The 16,678-nt window shown below is 51.2% G+C and overlaps 1 protein-coding gene across 2 annotated transcripts; it reads left to right on the top strand.

The window, feature by feature from the left end:
- The first annotated feature begins 2,454 nt into the window (after positions 1 to 2,454).
- KLHL12 (kelch like family member 12) lies at positions 2,455 to 16,031 on the top strand. 2 transcript variants are annotated; one of them, XM_006106329.3, is made up of 13 exons: positions 2,455 to 2,594; positions 3,290 to 3,459; positions 4,489 to 4,722; positions 5,175 to 5,328; positions 6,421 to 6,638; positions 9,232 to 9,381; positions 9,611 to 9,725; positions 11,238 to 11,344; positions 12,089 to 12,284; positions 12,913 to 13,071; positions 13,390 to 13,488; positions 14,185 to 14,371; positions 14,548 to 16,031. In XM_006106329.3, the coding sequence occupies exons 3-13, from the start codon at positions 4,528 to 4,530 to the stop codon at positions 14,672 to 14,674; spliced, it is 1,707 nt and encodes a 568-aa protein (XP_006106391.1). In that variant the 5' UTR covers positions 2,455 to 2,594; positions 3,290 to 3,459; positions 4,489 to 4,527; the 3' UTR covers positions 14,675 to 16,031. The 2 variants fall into 2 exon arrangements, with proteins under 2 accessions (XP_006106391.1, XP_023602944.1); XM_023747176.1 differs by lacking the exon at positions 12,913 to 13,071.
- Positions 16,032 to 16,678: the final 647 nt, after the last annotated feature.

The following is a 16,678-nucleotide window of genomic DNA, read 5'->3' as shown; positions in this document are numbered from 1 at the left end:
AAGCATTTTAAAAGGATTTTAATTCAGAAAAAAAATGGTTACCTCAGAACAGGAGGGAGGGAGGAGGACAGGACATTTCATTACTGTAGCTTATATTCTTTTTAACTAGGTGGTAAGTACCTGGATGTTCCTTAAACCATGATTATTTTTCTTGTATATATGTATTAAGTATATTTAATAAAAAACTTTTAAGTTTTTAAAAAGACTTGAGCTGATAGCAGAAGCCACAATGGTTCATAAACATGCTTCGGCCTGCAGTGGGAAGTCAGTGCTAACTGTACTAGGTGGAGGGTGTGCTCACCAGGTCACCATTGTCCCTGCCTAGCTCTAGAGCAGCGGTTCTCAACCTGTGGGTTGAGACCCCTTTGGGGGTCGAACGGCCCTTTCACAGGGGTCGCCTAAGACCATCGGAAAACATATAATTACATACTGTTTTTGTGATTAATCACTATGCTTTAATTATGTTCAATTTGTAACCATGAAAATACATCCTGCATATCAGATATTTACATGACGATTCATAACAGTAGCAACATTACAGTGATGAAGCAGCCACGAAAATAATTTTATGGTTGGGGGTCACCACAACATGAGGAACTGTATTAAAGGGTCGCGGCATTAGGAAGGTTGAGAACCACTGCTCTAGAGGCATCTGAGTTTGCAACCACTTGGTCTGTCTGATCCAACCCATCCATTTCCTACATGAGGAAGTACAGAGCTCCCTAGTCATTGGTGAGATAGAGTGCTAGGCGCTGTGGGAGAATGAGGAAATGATGAGCTGTGATGAAAGAAAGGCCAAGAATAAAAGCTAAGAATATGACTCCAGCCTTTTCCTATCAGTAAAAAGACTAATATCTCTATCCATAGAGCATTCGTTTTCAGTTTTAAATCGTGGCAAAGGGGTAATATCCAAATAAATTGTTGGAGGCGCTATTAGTCCACTTGGGGAAACATTTGCCAAAATTAAACATGCAAGGATTTTATTAGGAGACCAGAGAAGGCTGGGGGAGCCTTTCGACTTCCCTGCAAGTCTGGCTCCCTCGAAGGACAGGGGAGACGGTGGGAAGCGCCTGGACTACCTTGCATTCCAAGAAAGGTGCAGCCAAACCCTTCAGAACAAGTCCTTGATCCAAAGTCTGCTGACAGAAGAGGCCCATCTTCCCCAGGAAAGGTCCGCTTTCGTGTTTCCGTCCCCAGTGGGCTAGGAACTAACGCTGAGGACGCAGGACCTGGCCTGGATGCAGATTCAGGGATGAATTTCAGAGCAGCAGCTGGGGCCCTGCTTTGATTCTATTCAGTGAGTAAGATCTTTTATTAAGTTCCTTCTCACATTGGAAAAATGTTTTATTTAGCATTCACACTCAGAAAACAAGGGTTATTTTTACTTTTAAAATTGTACATATTTTTAACGCACTGAAAAGTTCAAAAAGCACAAAAAGTCACAAAGGGGGGAAATCTCCCTCCCGTCCCGTCTCCCAAGCAACCAGTTCCTCCCTCAAAAGAAACCAAAATGACCGCTTTATTAGTATCTTTCCAAGTGCACTTTATGCATATACTAGTAGATAGGAATATATTCTCCCAACCTCTACACAAATAGTAGCAAACTATACGCAGCGTTCACAACCTCATGGTATTGCACGGAGATCGCACTTGACTGACCCAGTCCTGCACACACATCGTTGTCCGTGTGCAAGAGCACTGACGAAGGATAAATCCGTTAAAGCAAGTCTGCACGCATAATTTTGGTGACGTTTTCCAAAATGTGTCGTCAGGGGCTTCCGGCCCCTCTCCCACCTGGCGTGGCGGTTCCAACAGCACCTGCACCCCCCTGCTCTCCGACCCTCCAGGTCAGGGATGACTTCAGAGCAGAGAGGGGATGTGAGAGATGGAAACGCCGTGTAAAACCCGGTGGCGACCCACTCGGCTGCGGTTTATCTCTAAGGAGTCCGGGCCCGCTGCAGACCCACCAGGTCGGGCAGGTGCACCCAGTCACTCAGGAGCAAACCCCAGACGGTCGGACCGCTCAGCCCGGGGGGCAGGGCGAGGAGGACCGAGGCCTCCAACGCGCAGTGACCTCGGGTGGCGGCGGGCAATGGCCTGGGCGAACCGGGCGCCTCCGTGGATTGTTCCCGACGGGAGCGGGCTCCCGAGGGTCCCGCGGGGAAGACATGCCCGCCATCAGCTCCGGGGCACAGGGATCCCGGCGCCCTCCGTCCGCGGGGCCGCGCGCACCGCCGGGGGACTCGCTGCCGACCTCCCCGCCCACCCCGGCCCGCTCCGCCCGCAACGGGTCCGCAGCCACCGCGCGGGGTCCTGGGGGTCACGTGATGCAGCCCGGGGCGGCTCTCACGCTGTAGCGTCATCACATCGCGCGGCCGGCTGGGCCTGGTGATCACGTGACACGGGGAGGGGCGGTCTTTGCGCTGCAACGTCATCACGTCGCGCGGCCGCGGAGCGGACTGAGCGAGACGAGCCCAGTGACGGCTCCCGAGCCTCCGGGTCGGGGCGGCGGCGGCGGCGGCGGCGGCTCCTGGGCTTCTCCTGAGCCGCCTGCTGGCCGCGCGCCCCCCTCTCGACCCCGCCGGCGGGCGCAGGTGAGCTGACGGCAGGGCGCTCGGTGTCTCCGTCCCTCCCTCCCTCCCTCCGCCCGGCGGGCCTGGCCCCCAGGTCGTCTCTCCGCGGGGACGGTGGCGGGGCTCCCCGCCCCTCGTAGGGGGCCTCCACCTGCGGCGCCGGTTGTCGTCGGGGGCGTCCCGCTCTTCCCCGACCTGGACCGTGGCGGCTCCGGGGTCTGACGCCCCTCCCGAACCTCCGGCGGGGGACCCCCATTCCGGTGTCTCGGAACCTCTTGGCGGAGGGGGTGCTGGCCTCGCGCGCCGAGGCCGATCCCCACGCTGCACCAGGGCGGCCCGGTTTGACCCTGAGGTGGTGCCGCCCAGTCCAGGCCGAGCCCGGTGGGAGCCCCTGCAAACGGGCTTTGTTCAGACCTTCCCGGTCTGCAGAGCTGCACCCGGAGCTGGAACATCATCCGCTTGTGACTCACTGTCACCTGGGTCTGCAGGGCTGCGGGGGGTGGTCAGGGGAGCTGCACGGCACCGGCTGGCTCTGGACGGCCCCGGTGGGAATTCGGGGGCCCCTGTTTGCTCTTCAGAATCACGGTTGTCAGTTGTGGGCTCCTGGTTTTGTTTTCTTGTTTTGTTTTGTTTTGTTTCTTGAATCGTCTATGAAAGTGTTGGAACCCAAATAAGAGAGAGCCTCTTAGTAACCACCCCATTTCATTCCCCACAAGTTGTCGTTCGAGGAAAATGCCGCGTGACTACAGCCTGTCAGTAATCGAGAAAGTACGTCTTACACTGACTTCTTTTAAATGTGGAATCTGTTGCCGAGTTCATTTAACTGATGCGCACAACTGAGCTTTGCAAGTGACTGACTGTGGCAGAAAACGAGTAGTGAGTTTGGGTAAGTTTCTGTCCTGGTAAGGCTCTTCGTCTCAGGATAGAAGAATTTCTACAAATACTGGTTTGCTGCTGTGGATGGACATCCACTGATGATGTGGAGGAGGAAGACCCTTCCCTGAAAGACTGTTCATAGCTTAGCCAAGTGGAAGTCCATAGACAAGCTTGCATGGCTCCCCTTGTCCAGTGTAGATACTGGGTCCTCATTGGGCCCAGGTTTATTTGGAAATCTTCATACATAATTCTCTACATACTTCTTTGGAAAAAAATTTATTTTTGCTGGCTCTGGCTTTTACTGCTCTAAGTTGAATACCCAGTTCTTTTTTTTGCATTCACTTACTACATATTTATTGTACACCTGCTGTGATAGAAAAATATATACACATTGCCCTAGCCGGTGTGGCTCAGTGGATAGAGCATCGGCCTGGGGACTGAAAGGTCCTGGGTTCGATTCCCGGTCAGGGCACATGCCTGGGTTGCAGGCTTGATTCCCCAGGAGGGGGCGTGCAGGAGACAGCCGATCAATGATTCTCTCTAATCATTGATGTTTCTATCTCTCTCTCCCTCTCCAGTCCTGTCTGAACTCATTTAAAATACATTTTTAAAAAAATATGTATGTATACACAATGGATCTCCATCCTCTAAATATTTACCCATTTAACCTGCTTATGGATATTCAATAGTAGTGATGGAGGCCTTTAAGCAATTTTATTTTTCCACCATTTTATCATTTCAGACAAGAGCCTTGTGAAGCTCTGCAGGGCCTGTATGGTTTCTGTTTACAATGCAGTTGAGTGCTGATGATGAGTGCCAAGTGGCAGGGCCACTCTGTGCTATTGGATCCAGAGAAGGGAGAGCATTCTTACTTGGGATGATTAGTGGCCGGACTGCGGGGTGATGCCAGGAAGTGGAGTGCTCCCTACTCCGTGTTTGGTTCTGAGGAAGCCGCCTTCATTTGTAAAGCTGCGTGGAAAATGTTCCGTTTCCCCAGCCCTTCAGATACGCTCATTGTTTTTCCCTCTTGTATTTCCAGAATCCAAGGACCCCTTTCGTTGTTTCCCCACTTTGCTTGATGGGAGGCATTATGGCCCCCAAAGACATCATGACAAATACACATGCTAAATCCATCCTCAATTCAATGAACTCCCTCAGGAAGAGCAACACCCTGTGTGACGTGACGCTGAGAGTGGAGCAGAAGGACTTCCCGGCCCATCGCATCGTGCTGGCGGCCTGTAGCGATTACTTCTGTGCCATGTTCACTAGTGAGGTGAGAGGCCTGCCCTTTCAGTATAAAAGTAGAACTTTGGCGGGAATTCATTGGTTTTATAGCTTGATTCTCAAGAGTTTTCGTCTTTATTTTTAAGAATAATTATTACTCATAACTTCAAGGATGTATTCTAGGCAAAATATACCATCAGCGATTCGGTGATCCCCAAAACAAGTTAACCCAGTATCTTGCAAAGTATCAAACAACTCAGTAAAATTGATATTCCAGGAAGGTGTCACCTCACTGTGTGCTCTTGGGTTGCATTCAGTTCCTTCCCCATTAGAACAACTACAAATACATGCTTTATACAAATCAAACAAAATAGACTATAACTTTAAAAAGATGTGTATTCGGTTCATATTATTAACATCCCTCAGGCTGTTGGATATGAGATGCTGCCTTTATCATGGAGAATTATAACCACGAGTATTTCATACCCTTTGTATTTTCAGCTTTCAGAGAAAGGGAAACCTTACGTCGATATCCAAGGTTTAACTGCCTCCACCATGGAAATCCTGTTGGACTTTGTGTACACAGAAACCGTGCATGTGACGGTGGAGAACGTGCAGGAGCTGCTCCCTGCAGCCTGTCTGCTGCAGCTGAAAGGTACAGGTGCTACTATTGTGCGTGCCAAGATGGCCCGGAATGTGTAAAGTGAAGGCTGTGGAGACAGACGTAGGCGCTCACGTGTACTGCCCATGCGCAGAGATCGGGTTTCAGTCGCAGTAGAAAGGGCCTCTCCCAATGTGAGTGTCGGGCTCTTTAGAAGAGATCATTACCCTGTTCTGTTTTCAGAAAAATGGAGGAGAGGACAGATGCGCTTCCTTGCGCGCATGTACACAATAGCCTGCAAGGACACAAGAAACCGATGCTGTGTCGCCCACGTAGAGGGTTGAGGTGGCCAGGGGGGCAGGGAGGCAGGGGGGCTGTTCATGGGAACCCTTTGTACCTGGACTTTTCTGCACCGTGTAACGTGTGTATTGAACATTGTAATTGGCACACAAACATGAAGTGAACGTTTTCACGGAGTTAGCGGTGCTGACCCTTCCAGGGCCCCGTCCGCTCCTTCACTCCGGTGCTGTTTCTGCTGTTTGCCGTCTTAATGGTTGAAACAATGGAGGGTTCTGCATTACTGCACAGCCAGACCGTTAGGTTTATGCTCTGAACTTCTCAGTTAGAGAAGTATGAGCCAGATACTCGTTTCCTATTGTTTCTTCACTGGAGTCTTTTAGTAAATTAAAAAAAAAAAAAACTCTTTTCAATTACAGTTGACATTCAATATTATATTAGTTTCGGGTGTACAGCATAGTGGTTTCACATTTATGTAACTTACGAGGTAAATTTTCACATAGAGTAGAAATTAGGTACATATACTGAATTAGAATTGGTTTTATAGCTTGATTTTCAAGAGTTTTATGGGCAGTTTTGCTTAATTGTGCCAGTGTCCGCAGAAGCAGTTTGTCTTGCTATACTTGTTTTAAAGCTGAAGCAGAGACCATCGTAAAGGCCTTATTGGAGGTCACCTATGCATAACACAGAAATAGGTTTGCATTCCTTAAGCATGAAATTTCTAATCTGGTCCTTAGTGCTGAGCCAGGGTTCTCTAACTCTGTGTAGAGAAGATGTTGCGATTGAGAACAGAGACCAGAGCACAGCTGGCCACGTGCCTGAAGTGTTCAATGTCTGTGTTTGTCCTAGGTGTGAAGCAAGCCTGCTGCGAGTTCTTAGAAAGTCAGTTGGACCCTTCTAATTGCCTGGGTATCAGGGACTTTGCTGAAACGCACAGTTGTGTTGACCTGATGCAAGCCGCGGAGGTTTTCAGCCAGAAGCACTTCCCTGAGGTGGTGCAGCACGAAGAATTCATCCTCCTGAGTCAGGGAGAGGTGGAAAAGCTCATCAAGTGTGATGAAATCCAGGTACCGATTGGGCTTCTTACGGTGGCTGCTTCAAGATTGGGCCATTACAAAAAGCAAGGTGGAGTTCCATGTTTCTGGAGCAGGGCTTCTTACTCCACTGTCCACATTGGCTCCACGGGTTTCATTCAATGCCCCTGGGATCACATGCCAAGTTAGTGGCGTGTTTATGGCGGGAGTTCACCACCTTCCTGAATGAAATGTGTGATCCCAGTGTTTGAGAATCACTGCTGTACAGAGGGGATGACAGAAATGGGAAGGAAAGTGAATTTCTCTGTTACCCATTCACTCATCTTATATCTGTGACATAGCAATCAATGCGCCAGGTTCTGTGGACCCAGAAGAAAGAGGCAGTTCTTGTTTTCAGAGAATTCACAGTGCAGTGGTAGAGACAACACCAAAACTGATTGTCATAGAGTGTAATAAGAATAACGAGCCTACCCAAATGAGGGCCTTGCATAGGAGAAAGAAGAGTGAGCCTAGGTTTAGATTAGATCAGAAAGAAGGGACAGAAGTTGGAGACGGTGAGCAGGAGCCAGGTTCTGAGTGCCGCGTGGGGACGAGGAAGTGAGGGAGGGGCCTGGGCACGGGTGTGGCAGCGTTCAGTGCTGAGCCGGCAAGGGAACTTCAGTCCCACTCCCGCGCAGTTTTCAGTGCACGTGCGTCTCGGGATCGTGAGAAGTCTATCACAGCTGCTCGTATCAGGAGGCCTGAGGCCTTCCTCTCCAGTCGTCCAGTTCCGTGATCTAGTCAGGAGCGTCTGGGAAATACCTAGCAGAGCACGTGGGGGGGTGACGCCCACCTGTGGGCTTTGTCCCCGCAGTTAGGGGACGTTCAGCTCTATAGGAAGCTCAGAGTTCCTCCTCCCCGCATCCCCCCTTGCTATCCTTGGATATAGTAAAACATGAATTTTAAATTAGTGGATTCCCAGACGTTAGTGGTTCCTCGATTTCAAGGGCTCCCAGCGCTCGGCCCTGCACTCTGTTCTACCCAAGGTCGTCGGTGACCCTTACAGACCTCGGTGTGACCAGGTCACAGGCCGGCTTGAGGCTTTTCATGGCTCCCAGTTGCTCTCAGAGTGAAGGCAGTCTCCGCGGCTGTGACGGCCTCGTTTACGTCTGCAGCTGATCTGTCCCCACCCATTCGTTCCACGGCACCCGCCTCCTCAGTCCCCAAGTGGCCAGTGCTGCTGCGCTCTGGGACAGCTGCGCTCTGGGACGGCGCCGTGGGCTGGACATCCTGAGCAGATGGAGAGGACCTGTGTCCACGCTGTCCAGCTCAGTAGCCACTGGAGCACCACAGGCTGGCGAGTGTGGCCGAGCAGCCGAGTTCCAGTTCCACTTACTTTTGATGAAAGTCAGTGCAGTTGCCGCACGGGCTGGCTCCGGGGGGACAGTGCGGCTCCAGGTTTCTGCTGGTGCTCTGTCTGCCCAGAGGCCTCTCTCCCTGGCCAGCTGCCGCTCGCCCATCAGATGTAAATCCCTTGTTTCTAGGGAGGCCTTCCCTGGCCCGTCAGTGGGAACGAGGAAATCGCCTGCATTTCTGTCTCTTGGGGGCCCTGTGCTCTCCCAGTGCCGTGTGTAAGGACCGAACGGGAGTCTGCACTTTCTGATTTTACCATGATCTCCCCACTCCAGGGCCCGGTTCATGTCTGACCTGTTGAGCACTGAGTGACCGCCTCAGGCAGTGCCTGGCACTCAGTCGGTGTTCGGGAAAGCCCTCGGAGGAGTGACATTCTGCGACGTTGTCTGTGTTTTCAGTTCTTAGGAAAAGTTCACAGAGTGGTTTCCTGTGTAGGTCCTGTCACTCCCTGGAAGGTGTCTGTCAGGACAGGTACCCTCAGGCTGGTGGGAGGGACCCAGGACCCTACTCTGGTGTCGTCTTTGGAAGGTCCTGGGTGCTGTCACACCTGGTGCTCTTCCAGGGGAATAGTACCGGCTGTTTATGGTTCTTACCTTATCCTGTCTGTCATAGCTAAGCCTAGACTCGGGTTCCCCAGGCGGTGCCCATGTGCAGCGTGTCCCCCCAAAATGTATCCACACTCGAACAGCGGTTAGCTCAGCTTTGAAATGAAATGCATTTTGATAAACACTGCCTTTATAATTAGCCAGAACGTGGATACATTTGGGGGCACCCTGTATATTGTCTCAGTAGCTCCGTGCCTCTTACAGCAGGTGCCCGGGTGCTGGGCCCATAGTGATGTGGAGAAGCCGGGGGGCATCGACAGCACGAGCGAGTGGGCGTTCCCTTAGAGCCAGCTTTGAGTCGGCAACAGATCCTCCCCACGCCCCCGGGAGCTTCAGAATGACCAGAGGAGGTTCACGCGTGGAGGACATTCTGAAGGAAACACCAGCCGTGGCTGAGGGCTTACTGGGCACGCTCCGTCTCAGATATTTCACCCACTTTCACCATCATCTTCTTCCTGGTCTTAGGGACTTGTGTGTGAAAAGATGTTTTCCTAAGAACCCAGCTCTTTCTGGAAGATGTTAAATAACGGTGGCGGGGGACGGGAACAAGAAGGGAAAGGTAGGCCTGGCTACTTTCTGAGCTTGTGAGGCGATTGGCAGAACACAGGTCTGTAATTGTGCACTGATAGGTGGATTCTGAAGAGCCCGTCTTCGAGGCCGTCATCAACTGGGTGAAGCACGCCAAGAAGGAGCGGGAAGAGTCCCTGCCTGACCTGCTGCAGTATGTGCGGATGCCCCTGCTGACCCCCAGGTACATCACAGACGTCATCGACGCAGAGGTGAGTCCTGGGAGACACAGGGTCCCGAGCCTGGCTGTCCGACAGCTTGGAGTGTGCCCTCAGGTTCCTCAGTCATTTCCGATGCCACCGCGTAGTTGCTGCCAGAGCCTCATGGAACCACATTTTGGAAATGGTTTCTATATAAGAAGTTAATTACAACTTAACCATAAACATGCCATTTATCCTTATGACATGAGTGGGGCACGCCCCCCTCTGCTCTGTGTTGCAGCCTTTCATCCGCTGCAGTCTCCAGTGCAGGGACCTCGTCGATGAGGCAAAGAAGTTCCACCTGAGGCCTGAACTGCGGAGTCAGATGCAGGGACCCAGGACACGGGCTCGTCTGGGTGAGCTGGCGTCTGTAGAACACTGCCCCTTGCCGGGTGGATGATGGAGCTAAGAAGAGCATTCTATAGAAAATACAAAGACCTTGTCTCAGGCCTGTTTTTAATCTTTTCTTCATCGTGTCCTCTCAGACCCATCACCTTACCACCCGAGCTTTCTTCCATATCTATTTTGTACAACTTTTTGGAAGATTCAGTGAGATAAAGTGTGGCAATTTATAAATTGTCAAGTTTTGTTTCAATATGTTTGGAGTATGTGAATTGGGAATTGTTTAGAATGTCATGTAGGACTTGGTATGTTCCCATCCACCTGTCCCCTTCTCCTGTGTGTTTCCCTTCTGGGTGAGGAAGGAAGGAGGAGCAGGTGGTGGGGACAGCCCAGGGGTGGGCAGGGGCCTGCAGTGGGGTAGAGCCCTCACTCACCCAGGCTGGGTGGGTGCAGTTACACAGGGATTTCCTCAAAAGACTTTGTCTTTGGAAAGAAACAAGGTAGGAAAGGTTATCAAATATCTTTGGGAAAATTGTAGAGAAGATTACCTTTAAGAGCCTAGTCTTATGATTTCTTGGCAGTTTTGATGACATAGTTGGCTAAACTGGAAAAATAAAAGTTCATAGAAAAGAAAATATGTTTTTAATGATTTTAGGGGAAGAGAGGGGGATAGAGAAATAGAAACATTGATGAGAGAGAAACATCATTGGCTGCCTCCTGCACAGCCCCCACTGGGGATCAAGCCCATAACCCAGACATGTGCCCTGACTGGGAATCGAACCAATGGCTTCTCAGTGCACTGGATGACACTCAACCACCTGAGCCACACCAGCCAGGGCATGGACAAGAGATTTTTAAATATATCACTTGTTCCTATTTCACAACTCTCAGCTTTTTTGAGACAAGGTTAGGAGAGTGGTCTTTCATCACCAAAAAAACTTACATTTTGAGGTTCAGGCTGAGAAGGGCAGGGAGCTCCTCTTGGCTCCTACCTGCACGTGGAACCTCAGTCGATATGTCGGCCAGAGTCGTCTGGGTGGCTGGAAAGGTGTGATGGACTCAAATTTGCCTTCTGCAGTTTTAATGTCCAGAAATTTAAATTTAAGATATTTGAGTTCTCAAGAGCTAGAGCCTCTAGAACAGTGGTTCTCAACCTTCTGGCCCTTTAAATACAGTTCCTCATGTTGTGACCCAACCATAAAATTATTTTCGTTGCTACTTCATAACTGTAATGTTGCTACTGTTATGAATCGTAATGTAAATATCTGATATGCAGGATGGTCTTAGGCGACCCCTGTGAAAGGGTTGTTTGACCGCCAAAGGGGTCGCAACCCACAGGTTGAGAACCGCTGCTCTAGGAGAAGTAATTTCCTATTAGGCCACCTTACAGTGACTCTTCTATTTCGACTGCTTCTCTGGGCACGGAAAACGACATTCATTGTAGAGCTGTTTCTGCTTATACTCCCTGCGCGTGTTCACCCAGCCAAGGGCGGTGCAGAGACCTGCCTTCCTCCCTCTCTCCTCAGGAGCCAATGAAGTGCTGCTGGTGGTTGGGGGCTTTGGCAGCCAGCAGTCTCCCATCGACGTGGTGGAGAAGTATGACCCCAAGACTCAGGAGTGGAGCTTTTTGCCAGTAAGTGAGGGTGGAACCCGTCGTGGAGAAAGAGCTCACATGTCCTCCGTCCCTGGTTCTGGGTCATAAATAACCCAGCTCTAAAAATAGGAAAACCTAGTAACAGCTAACGCTCCTTAAAACAGTGTCATGCGCACAGTAGGTATTCAATAGATAAATATCAACTATTTACATTAGGTCAAACCTCAGAATGCCAGTGTCAGCTGCCACCCTGTTTCAGCACCTTCCAGAGCTGTCTGTAACTCCCAGCATGCTCCACTGGTCCTGCTCTGTCACCCTGAGCTTGGTGTTAAGTTGTATGAAATTGAACTCAAGTTTGTATCTTTCTCAGTCTGTCTCTGTTTGAGTGGTGAAAATAATAATTCTGAGAAAACCTGGAAATCTTTCAGTCAATCCTCATGACTTTAGGGTTGTTGAGTCTGGCCCTTAGATGAGCAGTGCGGGAAAGCTTCCACTCTAGGGGAGGATCTGAGTCTGTAGCACAGAGCCCTATGGAGGAGAAAGGAGTGAGACACTGGAGAACGGGAAGCCTTGGGGGGAGGCAGGGGTGCAGGAGCCTTGATGCTAGAGCATCACAACACGTGAGAGAGTGCTCAGTGGGCAGACAGCTGGAGGCCACTGAGGAAGAGCTACTGCCAAAGGCTCCTGCTGGCGAGTGAAGAAGCGGAAACAGGACGGAGAGCCGGGGGGGAGGCCGAGGCTGCGTGACTGAAGTGCTCTGTACCCTTCTCTCCTGGACCACAGAGCATCACTCGGAAGAGACGTTACGTGGCCTCCGTGTCTTTACATGACCGGATCTATGTCATCGGTGGCTACGATGGCCGTTCCCGCCTCAGTTCAGTGGAATGTCTGGACTACACAGCAGATGAGGATGGGGTCTGGTATTCCGTGGCCCCCATGAATGTCCGACGAGGCCTTGCTGGCGCCACCACCCTAGGAGGTAGGCAGGGTGTGCAGGGTGGCGTTGCCAAGCTGTGGGGCTGGATTGGGGCTCAGACCTCCCTGCTGTCTGGCAGGAGCATGGCAGGGAGGGTCCCGGGGAGGTCAGATGCTCCTGCTGGCGTGGGCAGTAGCAGTTACAGAGCTGCTTCAGCGCTGACAGCATGCTGGGTAGGGTCGCAACGTACTGAGTGGGACGTGGCTCTGGGTTTCTGGGGCCTGCGGCTGGTCTTCGGGGACTTCGTCCACTGTCTGTACATGTGTGGCCTGTGCTCTCTTCCTGATCGATAAGACTTCATTGACTTACCCTGTAAGAAACACTTTGGTTTTGCTGCCAAGCACTTGAAGGACTTGTGGGGAACTGGTAGAGCAAAGTGATTCGAAATCTCTCCTTGGGGGAGGGCATGTGCTGGGGGTGGGGGTGGCCGGGAGAGTTCCGTGGGGGGAAAGGAGACCTATGTAATACTTGAAACAATAAAGAACTGAAATTTAAAAAATAAATAAATAAATGTCTTAGTGAAGAATGAGGCTGTTGTTGATATAATTAGAGTGATTTATGATTAAAATGTTTAAATTCACAACATTAAAAAAAATCCTCTAAGAGTCTGTGGTTGGTTCATTCTGAACAGATATGATCTACGTCTCTGGAGGCTTTGACGGGAGCAGGCGTCACACCAGCATGGAGCGCTATGACCCCAACATTGACCAGTGGAGCATGCTGGGAGATATGCAGACAGCCCGGGAAGGCGCGGGGCTGGTGGTGGCCGGCGGCGTGATCTACTGTCTAGGTGTTGAGCCGGGGAGGCAGGGATGGGAGAGGGCGTCATGGGTGGCAGCCTTTTGGGGGGGAGGGTTCTCTTTTTACCAGAATCAAGGTCATAGATGGCCTTCAACTAAAACCCTGGTTTATCCCAATACAGTTCCGTTAACTGGGATTATCTTTTTCGTGGGAGCAGATCTGGGATTCTGTTAGATCTCTCTTTGGACTGTTGGAACCCTTGAAGGAGAACTGAGATTAAGGATCAAGTGGGAACACAGAGAAAGGCAGACAGAGTGGGGCCGGGATTTGTGGTTCTTTCTGGAATGGCCTCTACTTTGTCTTTCAGGAGGATACGACGGCTTGAATATCTTAAATTCAGTTGAGAAATATGACCCCCATACAGGACACTGGACTAATGTCACACCGATGGCCACCAAGCGCTCTGGTAAGACCGTCGGGTCTGAGGGAGGGGCAGTCTGCCATCAGGTCTCTGCTTGCACAGTGAGGGGGGCGGGGGGCAGTCACAGGACAGCCCGTCAGTCGGGGTTGTAGTTCCTCTTTGCTCGGCTTCAGCGAAGCACGCGTCAGATTTCACCTTCCTCCTCACCTCTGATCTCCGTGCCCTGAGAATGAAGACAGCTTTTCAGATGGAGTAGACACTTGAGGACAGAAGCCTCTTGTTTTACTCATTTTTTAAATCCCAGCATTCTCACGTCTGGTACAGTCGTGTGTGTTTAGCGTGTTACGTGGGCGAGTGCTGGGCTCTGAGGCAGAAGAACACTGTGCTGTTGTGTTCACTTTCTCTGTACAAACTGCTCCAGAACCAGTCACAGTTCCTCTCCTTCCTTCTCTTTCATTGCCTTCTTTTTCCATTTCTTTCTTTTCTGTTAACGGAGAGTTGGGTTCTGAATTAATTAAAGTGAAGGTGAGAACCATTTTGTGTGCTTTTCTTCTCATTCAACTCCCACCAGTGGGTTTACAGATGGGATAACCTGTGCTGGCTGATTATTTCATTCAGGCCTGTCTGGCTCTGTGCCCATCCCTGAGCTACCTGAGGACTCAGCTGGCCATCAGCGACCGTGTTTTCTTTCTAGAATCCAGCCTCGGTTCAGAAGTAGTAACCTGCTCTCCTTCTTTCCAGGTGCAGGAGTAGCCCTGCTGAATGACCATATTTATGTGGTGGGGGGATTTGATGGCACAGCCCACCTTTCCTCCGTTGAAGCGTACAACATCCGTACCGATTCCTGGACGGCTGTCACCTGCATGACCACCCCTCGATGCTATGTGGGGGCCACGGTGCTTCGGGGTCGGCTTTATGCAATTGCAGGGTGAGGATTTAAAACCAGGCTGGGGCCGTCATGCATCAGGGCAACATGATCCGATGCACACTGTTGGGTGGAGACAGGGTGTGGGTCAGGGGAGATGTCTCCATGGCGACCTCAGTGTGGGATGTGGGTGGAGAGGAACAGAAAGCTCATTTCCCTTTGGCTTCTTCCCCACTCAGATATGATGGGAACTCCCTGCTGAGCAGCATCGAGTGCTATGACCCTGTCATCGACAGCTGGGAAGTGGTGACCTCCATGGGAACCCAGCGCTGTGATGCTGGCGTGTGTGTGCTCCGAGAGAAGTGACCTGTTGGAGCTCCATCCAGAGCTAGTGACCAGTCCAGGGGCCAGATAGCAGGAGAATCAAGGATCGTGCCCAGAATGTCTGCTGCTCGCTGTGTGCTCAGGGCGATTACAAGCACCGGTGCCATGATGATGGTCTTTATTTGCACACACTCCCCCTCGCGCTGGGACTTGTCCCTGAGTAGAGTGGTGAACGGACACTCACGGGAAAAGAATGCACTGAGTGGATATGCGAGGCCAGGCCACCTCCTGTCTGGGCAGCACTCTCTGGTGGTGTCTGACTCACCACGTGCTTGGGAGGACATGCATACGTTGTGCCCGTGTGTTGCAGAGAACAAAGGTGAGGGTGGCCTACTAGAGGTGGGCAGTGTCCAGCCAACGCCTGGATTGGAAGGATTCCAACTTGAGTCGGCCTGATAAAGTGCAAGTCCTGTTTTCCAGGAATAAGTGTCTTTCCTGGTCTGCAGGTAGCTGCAGCACAGCTCTGTTCTGGAGGGGAACCCCGGGAAGCGCCCGTCACAGCTGTGGGGCTTGGGAGAAACTTGTGTGACACTCCTGGGGGGCAGAGCTGCTGTATCCGAACTGGGCTGAGTGACGTGACCTGAACTCACTGGCGTGAGTGAGCCTAGACCTCCACAGACGTGAGGCCTGGAAGACAGGGTGGATATTGGAAGGGTCTTCTGATGTCCCCGGTCTTTCTGGACTGCAGTGTGGCTTGCCTGGCCCTGGTGCCTGTGCGAGACAAGCACGGTGAACAAGTGTCGGTGGGCGGAGTGGAGTCAGTGGGGGACAGAGAAGTACCTGTGAGTTTGTATTTGTCACACTCCTGCCAGGGCTCATCCCCCGCAGCCAGGTTTGCCTCGGGGAGAGGGCTTTGTGGAATCAGATGCTACTATGCTGTAACATTTCCGTACTATTTATTGGGGGAAGGGGTGGGGGTACAGCAGCCTGGAAGTTCCGCTACTTGGTATTGCCCGTCCTTTTAAGCGCACACTTCGCTAAGGGGTGGTTTTTACTGCTGTTTGGTACATTTCGTCCTTGTCCTACTCTTGGGTTCCCAACCTGTCCTTAGAGTGAATTATGTTCGTCCCAGGACAGAAGAATCCAAGGACAACCCAAAGTCCTGTGTTATCCAGTACCTGCTCTCAGCATTTCTGAGCCACCATTCTAGGCTCCCCTGTGCTACAGAGTGAAATTCTTGCTTTATGGTATTGGGAGTGTGGGAATGTGATGACCTAAACGAAAACCCTTTCCCTTTACATTGAAATTCCATGTTCTCCTCTCCCTGAATTGAATTGACCTAAAGAGTTCATTTCCTTTGTATATTTTTAAGAAAATATTAAAAATAATCTGTCTCAAATGTCTTAAGAGAATTTGTGGCAAACCAGCACTGCCCTCCTACATTTGGGGGAGCAGACATAGAGATCAGCTGTGGGTCCCGAGTCTTCAACCTGTTGGCCTTGTGTTTGCCAACTGGCTCCACTGTTTCTCTGAAGACACAGGTACGAGAGTCTCACCAGGAAAATGTTTCTGAATTTGCCATATTCATTGACTCCTCTCACACGAGGCGTGTCCTTGAACCCTACAGGGAATCAAGAAGAAGCTCGTTTAGTATCCACTTGAGTTTCAGGGTTTTAATCATCCCAGCCCTTCTGTTTGCTTCAGTCTATGGCACGTGATAGAATCAGCTATGCAGAAGGCCTGCAAAACTGCAGAAGTCCAGATAGTCCCAGAGCAAAGGGAAAGGGAAGCCAAAGAGGAAGTGGTTCCTGAAGAAGCCTGCCCAGCTCTCTAGCAGATGAACTGCCTGCTGGTGAAACTACAGCTGGGAAACGGGTGCCTCGCTCAGCTAGAGCCCCTGGGGAGGCAGACTCGGTGGCTCCTCAAAGGAGTTTCAGACACGACACCGCAACCAGCTGTTGTGCAGTGCTCCCTCTCCATGCCTCCCCGTCACACACAAATCCTGCCCACCCAGGGGTGCCCCTAACTTGGCGGTTCCTCCTGCTT

Source organism: Myotis lucifugus, unplaced genomic scaffold, assembly GCF_000147115.1.
Source record: "Myotis lucifugus unplaced genomic scaffold, Myoluc2.0 scaffold_808, whole genome shotgun sequence".
NCBI lineage: Eukaryota > Metazoa > Chordata > Mammalia > Chiroptera > Vespertilionidae > Myotis > Myotis lucifugus.
This window is presented reverse-complemented; position numbering and strand designations above follow the sequence as displayed.